We start from the raw sequence: 10,228 nt of genomic DNA, 5'->3' as shown, positions 1-10,228 counted from the left end.
TTAAGAATTTATATATAAAAATATAAAAAAAACATTTTAAACAAAATATATAGGAAAATTGATGTGGGAAAAACTTGATTTTTAAAAATTTTTGGATCAATTGGTGAAAAAATTTAGCTCCAAAAAGTAAAATTTAAATAGTCATCCAAATGCATTTATATTTTTGAAATTTAACATTTCATCATATATTACAAAGTTGTCATAACAAACATTAAATAAGGGCATAGGGATAAAATTACCTTATTTCTTAATGCAAGTGCAAATGGAAAAGATGACTTATATTATGGGACGGAGGGAGTATATAGGAGTAACTTATATATAAATATAATATCCATAGTGTCAGGAAAAAATGGACAAGAAAATTAGAAAGGGAAAAAGCAAATCCTGAGTAGAAGGTAAACATGTTACTTCTCATCAAAATCACTTCTCAGCTCACATTCGCATACCCAAATTTTTTGTATATATATATATACTTGATACTCAATATTATACATTCATTGAAATAGAGTACCACTCTTTGTGGAGAGAGGGAGGTTGTTCAGGGATGGAGGGATGCCTGCAACATGAACCAAAACATGTTTGCACAAAAACAAACCAAAACAAGAAATAGAGAAGCAATGCCAGGTTAAATTAATCATACTAGGATCCTCCAAACATTATCTTTTACATACATTTATCATATACTAACTTATTACCAAGGTCTAAGAGAGATGCAGAAATGGAAAACGATATCTCTACTAGATTAGGGACCTGTGCCACCATTATGTACATTTGACTTCACACAAACTGAATGTGTTCGGTTTGACAGTAAAGTGACCATTGAGAAGCTATATGTCTTGCTTAGGCTTCCGACTTACTTCCGAATACTGACCACCCATCAACTGTAATATTTCTCCCCACAAACTCTCTGATGACGAAATTTGCGAACCTGCAAATATCAGATTTGCACTACAAGACGCAATATACCAATAGCCAGATTCAATCTCTTCCCTCAACTGGTCAAGCTGCCACCCCGCATAGCCAACAAAGAATCTGAAATCATGAGATTTAAGCACCCCTTTGTTTACCAATGCAGATGCTTCTTCCAAACTGTTTCGAGCTCCAAAACACACGCCAGGAATCACTTCTTCAAACCTAGGTAGCCCTGAACCAGCCCCTGTTCTTAGTAAAAACATACTTGCCTCAAGGGGCCCACCAAAGTGCAACGAACAATCAGCAAAGGTTGTTGCCAGGTCAACATTTGTGGGTTTCATGTCTATGATCTTTTTGCCTAGTGGCCGGTTTATGACTACACCAAATGGACCCTCTTGCGGGTGCCTGTTTCCAGATCTGAGGAGGAAAATTACTTTTCTTTCAAAAGTATGAACTCCGTCGAGCTTTTCAGTGGCAACAAGAACACATCCATTCTCAGGTGCTGAAATTGGATGCGCCCACTTCAAGGGAAGAGCTTTGGGACCAAAACTTGTTCCCTCTTGCTTTTGAGTGTCAGAGACTGCATTTGCTGCCTGCTGTAAGAGTTTTAGAAGAAACCCTATTCTTTAAACGCATGTTTTAGTATATTTAAATTATGATTTGACAAGCTCCGAGAGAGAAGATTTCGATATATAAAACAAAAAGAAAAATAGATAAATGCCTAAATGATATGCTCAGAAGAATACAAGCACATAGGCACTCTTTAAAAGAATGATATCAAGCGAGTCCTAGGGAAGAAAATCACAGGAACTAAAAAAGTTTATCCTAGATAGGACCTATAACTCATTCCCACATGTTTACTTTGTTGAACAAATCACAAACAGCAACAGTGGCAAAGGAAAATATACTAGGTGATTTCCTACCATTGTCCAAGCCATGGTGGACAGAGTTATCCTTTACCTGTGCTGGTGGAGTAGCAAGTAGCCCATAAAATTAGTCGAGGTGTGCACAAGCTGGCCTGGACGCCATGGTTATCCAAAAAAAAAAACTGTGCATTCTAAGCAAACTGTTACGCCATTTGTACACGGAAGACAAAATTTTAGGAACTCAGAGGTACTGTCCCCAGACCCCACTTGTGGGATTACACTGGGTATGTTGTTGTGGAAGTATCCTAGAGTTGATCAACAATGCCTCAAACAGGAAAACATGGTGAATCATGTCATTGACACACATTAAAAGATGATTATCAACATGCAATATCATCATGCGAAAAGGAAAGTGAGGTGACTTATTAGTTTATAAGATGATTTACACACTTGCGAAAGTAATCCATAAACCATACCAGCTCCTGAATGTAAAGAGATGCTCGGAATTCCCTCCAGTCCAAGGGCTTCTGATGAGATTTCGGAGATCCAGTATCTTTTGAGCTATCGTTTTCAGAAGATGGGTTGTTTCCTTTTAAGTTATCTTCTTCTGGGCCCTTCCCTTCAGTATAATCCACATTAGAGAAAGGAACAAGTTATGCCTAATCAAGATGCTATTAAATCTATGTATTCATAAAACACTATGAGAAGCATCAATTAGGAAAAAAATTTACAATCTAACAACCCATCACTGTAGGAGAAGGAAGAAATATCAGTTATACCTTGACATGTACACACTTGCTCAAGTGCAAGGTGTGTCATTGTGTCCACGACTGATCAAGTTATCATTAATCATTATGAGAGAATCATAATGGCATACGAACGTGAATTGCGAAAAATGGACACTATTAATCACTCCTTCCTTCCCACCCCCTTCCCCTTGTAACTCTTCTTCCCTCCTCCACCCCCCCCCCCCCTCCCCCCCCCCCCTCCCCCCCCCCCCCCCCCCCCCCCCCCCCCCCCCCCCCCCCCCCTCCCCATCTCTTTGTTTGATAAAAAAAGGTAGTTTCAGGTCATAGGAGAGATTGATGTATTGTGAATCCATCATTCTACCAAAACCAGAGAAGTTACATACAATATTCTAGCAACTGTTACATCAATCTACCAAACTGACAATAGACAGAATTGGAAAACACCGAGTCATAGATCTATTTTTCCTAGCAAACCTTTTCACCTCTCAAGCTGATATTAGATCCCATTAAGGAAAATGGCCACTAGTGTAATCACATTTTTATAACCAATTAAGTGTGAATAATTTTTTTATATTATATAACATTTACTATAAACTCTATTATGATTTTCCTAAAAAATGAAATTCTTATTTTTTATTGTGAGATTCGGAAATATGAAGTTTTATTGTTTATCCAAAATCAAGTTTTGAGAGAAGTGTAAGCATTTGTTTATCCAAAATCAATTATGTGAAAGTATACAACAACAACAACAACATACCCAGTGAAATCCCACAAAGTGGGGTCTGGGGAGGGTAAAGTGTACGCAGACCTTACCACTACCTCGTGGAGGTAGAGAGGCTGTTTCCGGTGGACCCTCGGCTCAAATACATCCAAACCAAGTAAGAGAAGAGGAAACATTATATAAAACATAAAATCTAATAAGAAAAATAGTGCATAATCAACAACGGAGACAATAATATCAAGAAAATACTGTGAGGGGCGAAACGCAGTAAACGACATATGACTATATGATCACAGACAAGAACTACAAGTGCCAGGCTAGGACTACTACAAACACTACCAACCCACACCCTCGCAAAGGAAGACAACATGCTAACCCTACTAACCTTCAACCTTAATACGCGACCTCCACTCCTTCCTATCTAGAGTCATGTCCTCGGTGATGTGAAGATGAGCCAAGTCCTGTCTAATCACCTCTCCCCAGTACTTCCTAGGCCTACCTCTACCCCTCCGCGTACCCTCTACCACCAGCCCCTCGCACCTCCTCACTGGGGCGTCTGCACACCGCCTCTTCACATGCCCAAACCATCTCAGTATGTGAAAGTATAGCACCACCATTAATAAATTGGTGCATTGGCACTTACTACAACCACTCAAAAAATAATCCTAGAATGATGTTTATTGGTTAACCCAATACCATCATCATTACATCTGTTGTACCAACCAATGATCATCTAAGCATGAATGAAAATTGTATAACGAAATGTATAATTGAGTACAACAGATTATCCAAATTAATCTGCCAATATTCCATTCACACAATATGTTGGTACTATTCATGCCTACTGCAAAAGCCTGAAAACTTTATTTTGTGATAACTGATAGGTCACCAGTATGTCGTCGTTATACTTCATTCAACAAGATTTTATGTATCCTAGCATTCACCGAGTCAGGTGATTTAGTGTTGAAGTTTTAGAACAAGCTAGTGCTTGCTAGCTGAAAAAAGGCAATCCCTCATGAGGCAAAAAAAATCATAATACGGGATAAAATTATATCCTGTTGTTTAAAATTCTATGCTGCTCCATTACAGAATACCCTAACTAGAAAAACTTAGATAACTAAGAGAAACAATATGAAATTATCTTTGACTAAATAAGAGTAATCAATTCTTTAATGGAAAACGGCATTGTGGTCTAAAAAATATTTTCCGTGTTTACATCAATAGGTTTTGGACAGAAAAGTTGTTTAAAGTTTAACCAAAGCTTGTAGCCAAGTCATCTTAAAGGTTAGCTGAGGAATAAATTAGACAGCAAAAAGGCACAAGCCAAGTGAATCATTAAAAAGACTCTTAATGTTGTATGACTTAGTAATTTTACCTTAAATATTGCTTTGAACGGTGGCTAGAAGGAGAATCAATGTTCACACTTGGGTCTTATAAACACGTTATGGACTTATGTCTAGATATTGAATGGGACTCACAAAGTAAAAGGAGAGGAAATTCTGTCGAGCAACATAAACAATTACAAACAAGACAGTGCATCCATCAAAACATTAAATAGGTGGATCCGTAATCAACACATGAAAACTTCGTGAATAAAAACTACAATGTTCTAGTTTCAAAAAAAAAAACTACAATGTTCTATCATAAATGAACATAAATTTGCCAAGTCTAACCCAAGACCAACACATAAACCCTATCTAACCAACCCAATGTTTTAATAGATGGTAACATGGAAGGGTCCAAGTCAAGACCAAGTGACCAATCAGAAAGCCAAGGCGAGTAATTCAAGATTTCTTGCACTGGATGCCATTAGGGGTTATAAGGGCACCTTCCCATCAACACCTAAGACCAATAAGACGCCACAGATATGTTCTAGTTTGGCAGCCAAGTCAGCAGGGTAGGCCAACATTGGCACAAAGGGAGTGATACCTTCTCCACATGCTTTCCATAGATTTAGTAGTGCTACCATTTGTGCTGCTTTGTCCATCTAAAATTTGATTAGTAAATGCTATTTTATTCAAAAAAGATGGTAAATCTATTGAATACAAGACATGTACAAAAAGTTTTCTCTCAGTGCATTAAAACATGGAAACATCATTCTGATGCAACAAGCAGCCTCACAATGGGTCTCTGAGAACCAGCTAAACAACTTTTACACGAGGCTCTAACGAGAGATGCTTGCATGACTCATTACTTCTCAGATACTGTAAATGGTTTAGCAACCTAGGTTCAATGACAAGGTTCCAATTGTCTGTAGCCTCCTTTTAGATTGCCTTAACCTATCATTGCTTTAGATTTGCTCTTCTCAGTTTTCAATACTAATCATCATAGACTTCAGTTTATCTACCTACTTATAGGCAACTGAAACATCCAGTAAGTCATCAGACAACAGGTGTTTGATACTTTATCCCACCGCACTCCAATACAAAATAATCTCTCAATTATGTCTGAAGTCCACTCTTCAGCCAGGTCTCCTATAAATCTAATAATAATAACAGCAACTATGTCTCAATCCCAAACTAGTCAAGCCCGCTTTCATACAATCACAAGAAGAAGAAAAAAAAGTACCTGCTTGACTCAATCTGATTCACAAAAAAAGATATTTCAGATCATAGTAGGTGTTTTGTGTGTGAATCAGAGGCAGAAGATATCAACTGCATTCTGATCCACTGCAAAACAATAAGACAGATCTGGAATTTGGTTCTAAGCATTTAGCGAATCTGCTGCTGATGCCTAAGACAGTTAAGGAGTTGTTATTAAGCTTCCAAGGAAGAAAAATTAACAGAGAGATCAAAAGATTGTTGCCTACCATTCCAGCTAGCAATATTTGGGTTATTTGGTGGAAGAGAAACACGAGATGTTTTGAAGAGAAGGCCAAACCTGTCCAAAGAATCAGATACAAATGTCTGCATTTGTTTGCTCTTTGGTGTAAAGGACTGAATGTATATGTCATAGACTATTAAGATTTCCTAAGCTCCCTGCATTATATGGGATGCTGAGAGTTCCAAAAATTGTACATATGCTGCATTTTCTTGGTACAAGTTCTGATAAATAGAGCTACCTTCTTATTGATTTAAGAAATAGAATTTTGTTACAAACTAAAATTTGCATATTCCTTATTAAGGTACTATGGCACAAAGAGATATGTACCTAATTAAAACGTGATTTTGGTAATTGGTACATGTTTTTCTCAACCTCCTATAAGACCCTTAGCTGGAGAATAAGTAACAATAGTTTCCACTGAATGAATAATGGATCCGGATCCTAAAAATAACAATGCTTTGGAATAAGCATGAGTAAATCAAATGAAATAAAGTGCTTCAATAAGACCCCATACCTAGAGCTAACATCATACAACCCAATTGAAACATTATATCGACCCACTACTAGGTCTTGTCAATACAAGGCCCCAAATTGAATTTACTTCCATGACATTAGCATTCATTAAAAAGCAACCAACTCATAACATTCAAGCGCAAGAGCAGAACACGTGGAAAATAGAAGCCAAGCACTTAATCATATTTGCATACCCAAATGTCTCAAACAAACTACATAAAAGCAATACTCCATGTGATCCAAATTTACGCTAACTAGGTTTAATTACTTTCTCCCATGAGAAGGTGGGGAAGTTGAGATCTGTGGTCTATGTGGTGCTAGATAAGCATTTGTGCTGATTATTGATGATATGCATTTGATAAGAAGGCAAACTCATAGCACCCAAGGGTATGAGACCTAGTAGCCAATGAAGTGGTTGAGACTTGAGAGCCATGAAGTCTCAAGTTCAAATCCCAACAGAGAAAAAAACACTTAGTGATTCTTCTCATTTGTCCTAACCTTGGGATGAGAGTTACCTGTTGCTAGTGGAAGATGGCAGGTATCTCATAAATTAGTCGAGGTGAACGCAAGCTGGCCCGGACACCACAATCATCGATAAAAGAAAAGGTGAATTCATAGCAGGAAGTTTACAACTGAACGAACAATGTTTTTTGTTATTAATAAAGTTCTCAGTTAGTGCCTCTTACAATGATAATAGTAGTCCCATTTTTCTCAACCCTAGATATAAGTTCACTGTCTTAGGGCAGTGTTTTGGACGGAGAAAGGCGACAAGGGTTTGCCTCGCCACAAGGTGAGGCGAGCGGCTCACCTTTTAGAAGTACGACACCAATTAACACCAAAAAATTAAAATATTTAATTGCGTATATAAATAATCAAAAACTCACTAACAATAACATTTAGCAAATATTTCAATTCAAAATGGATAGTAGATACAAAGTCTAGAACTTGAATGAGAAAAAAAGGGAACAAAAGTCAAATCAGTGAGAAAAAATCAAAGGTAGAAGCGACTCTAAAGTGCGAAGAAAAAGAAGGAAAAATAAACAGAGGAAGAAAAAATCTGAAGAAGAAAAAAAGAAGAAATTAGAAGAAGAAAAGAAGAAATACGTATTGGTCTCGTCGCCGGAAAAGATTGGCTCGTCGCATGAGAAGTCTAGTCAAGTCGATTGGTTGGAGTCGGTCACAGTCTAAGAGTGCAACTGTGCAACTGCACAAATTTGGAAAGATAACCACAAAATTACCTTTAACATTTAAAAACCCAAAATTGGTCGCCTTTTTTGTTAAGAAAATACAAAAGGCGACATCATTCTCATCATTGTCCCCATGGCATCGCATTTTGAAGATGGTAGCATCACATAGCTAATAGGCGATGAAGGGTTGCCTCGCCTCTTGCCATTGGCGACGAGGCAATCACCTTCCACAACACTGACTCAGAGATATTTATAAAGATTGTTTTCTTTTCCAGAGAGATTCGTAAACACTTCCACTATGTTTCCTTTCACAATGTTTCCAAAGGACGAATCAATAGCAAATGGCTCATCCAATCTTTCACATCAAATTCTTGACTTTTCACAAAAATTACAAAGAAAAGAAAAAGAGTTCTTATGCATTTTTAAATTTTCTAATGAATAGTCCTGTAAAAGTGTTGGTACGCCTCTTCTATGATAAAAGAAGTCTCATTTCTTCTCCAGCCCCAGATACAAGCTAGCTGGCTCAAATATGTTCTCAAGTAATGTCCCCGCAGTCATTTTCCTTTTCCAGAGTATAAATTCGACACACTTCCTCCATGTTTCTTTTCACAACTTTTTCCAAGAAAGAGTTGAAAGCAAAAGGTTCATCATGATTCTCACATCAAATTCTAGCATATAATGTAACAAAAACAATTTGTTTCTAAAATTCTCATTATTCTTGCAAGTAAAACACAGTTTTTTGCTGAACCACGTTTCTAAAATTCTCATTATTCTTGCAAGTAAAACACAGTTTTTTGCTGAACCACGTTTCTAAAATTCTCATTATTCTTGCAAGTAAAACACAGTTTTTTGCTGAACCACGTTTCTAAAATTCTCATTATTCTTGCAAGTAAAACACAGTTTTTTGCTGAACCACGTTTCTAAAATTCTCATTATTCTTGCAAGTAAAACACAGTTTTTTGCTGAACCACGTTTCTAAAATTCTCATTATTCTTGCAAGTAAAACACAGTTTTTTGCTGAACCACGTTTCTAAAATTCTCATTATTCTTGCAAGTAAAACACAGTTTTTTGCTGAACCACGTTTCTAAAATTCTCATTATTCTTGCAAGTAAAACACAGTTTTTTGCTGAACCACGTTTCTAAAATTCTCATTATTCTTGCAAGTAAAACACAGTTTTTTGCTGAACCACGTTTCTAAAATTCTCATTATTCTTGCAAGTAAAACACAGTTTTTTGCTGAACCACGTTTCTAAAATTCTCATTATTCTTGCAAGTAAAACACAGTTTTTTGCTGAACCACGTTTCTAAAATTCTCATTATTCTTGCAAGTAAAACACAGTTTTTTGCTGAACCACCACAACAATTAGAAACCGATCATCACATCAATCAACAAGTGCTTGTATTAAAACAGGTGAACCAACAATATAAGGAGGAAATCATTTATTAATCTAACCACAAAAGTCCAAGTCGAAATCCAAAAGTCTTGAACTACAAGAGAATCTGCCAGTTTAACAGATAAAACGAAAATGAAGGCAAAGGAAATTAGAAAGTGACAAATAAAAGTGGAATCTTTAGTAACCCAAATGCACATCATATTTCTCATTACAAGTTCACTTAATTTTCAAGCAATGACACCATAATACAAAATTAAAAGGAATAGTAATGAAGAAGCTGATACATTTAAGAAAAGAAGAAGACATGAACTTTAAATAGAAATACCTGAAGAAGATGAATTGTCGGAGTTCTTCTTCCCCATAGCTTTAACCAGTAAAGAGTGATACCCAGAACCAGAAAAAGCCCGTCTTTTAGGAACTCTGATCTCAAACACCTTCCAATTTTCAACTCTGACATTTTTCAAATGGCCAGAAACAAATTGCTTGTCAGAAATTGAATTTCTGAATAGCAGATTGGTGTTCTTAACATGTACAGACCAAAGATCCATGATTTGAGAGCAAGAAAATGAAAAAAATTTGACCTTTTCCTCTCCACTTTTTTGGTATATTTCGAGTGGAACTGAAATGGGTTCTTGGAGATAGTCAGGACGTTAACAATGAAAAGATGGAAAAGGGGATATGTAGAGGGAGAGGACAAAGACAAGAAAATGACAGAGCGAGAGAGCGAGCAAGAAATTTTTAGGACTTGGGAAGAATATGCTTATTTTTAACCGAATTGATAAAGAGGGGATTTGATTTGATGATCAACGAAAGGGTTTGAGGTGAAAATTATAGTCATGATATGATCGTCATCATTTTGGGTTTTTCTGGGATGCGTGGGTGGGTGGATCGGATCATCCATGAATTGGGTGGGCCCCACAATCAGATTTTTTTTTTTAATTCACTTTATAAAACACAACACAAGTAATGTAGGGCTTTTTTCCTTCTCAAACAAATTTCATCTCTTTTGTTATAAAATAATTATTAAACTAAAACAAAAATAAGGGAGTAAAGAGAGTACTT

At 36.6% G+C, this 10,228-nt stretch overlaps 1 protein-coding gene across 2 annotated transcripts; it reads right to left on the bottom strand.

Annotated features, from left to right (window-relative positions):
• Positions 1 to 607: 607 nt before the first annotated feature.
• On the bottom strand, positions 608 to 10,011 carry LOC102582836 (UPF0301 protein TC_0483). Of its 2 annotated transcripts, none has more exons than XM_006363597.2 (3): positions 9,492 to 10,011; positions 2,255 to 2,397; positions 608 to 1,508 (listed from the first exon to the last, which is right to left on the bottom strand). In XM_006363597.2, exons 1-3 carry the CDS (start codon positions 9,712 to 9,714, stop codon positions 828 to 830), a joined length of 1,047 nt encoding a protein of 348 aa, XP_006363659.1. In that variant the 5' UTR covers positions 9,715 to 10,011; the 3' UTR covers positions 608 to 827. The 2 variants fall into 2 exon arrangements, with proteins under 2 accessions (XP_006363659.1, XP_006363660.1); XM_006363598.2 differs by having other exon boundaries at positions 608 to 1,505.
• Positions 10,012 to 10,228: the final 217 nt, after the last annotated feature.

This window comes from Solanum tuberosum, unplaced genomic scaffold (genome assembly GCF_000226075.1).
Source record: "Solanum tuberosum cultivar DM 1-3 516 R44 unplaced genomic scaffold, SolTub_3.0 scf00447, whole genome shotgun sequence".
Lineage (NCBI taxonomy): Eukaryota > Viridiplantae > Streptophyta > Magnoliopsida > Solanales > Solanaceae > Solanum > Solanum tuberosum.
This window is presented reverse-complemented; position numbering and strand designations above follow the sequence as displayed.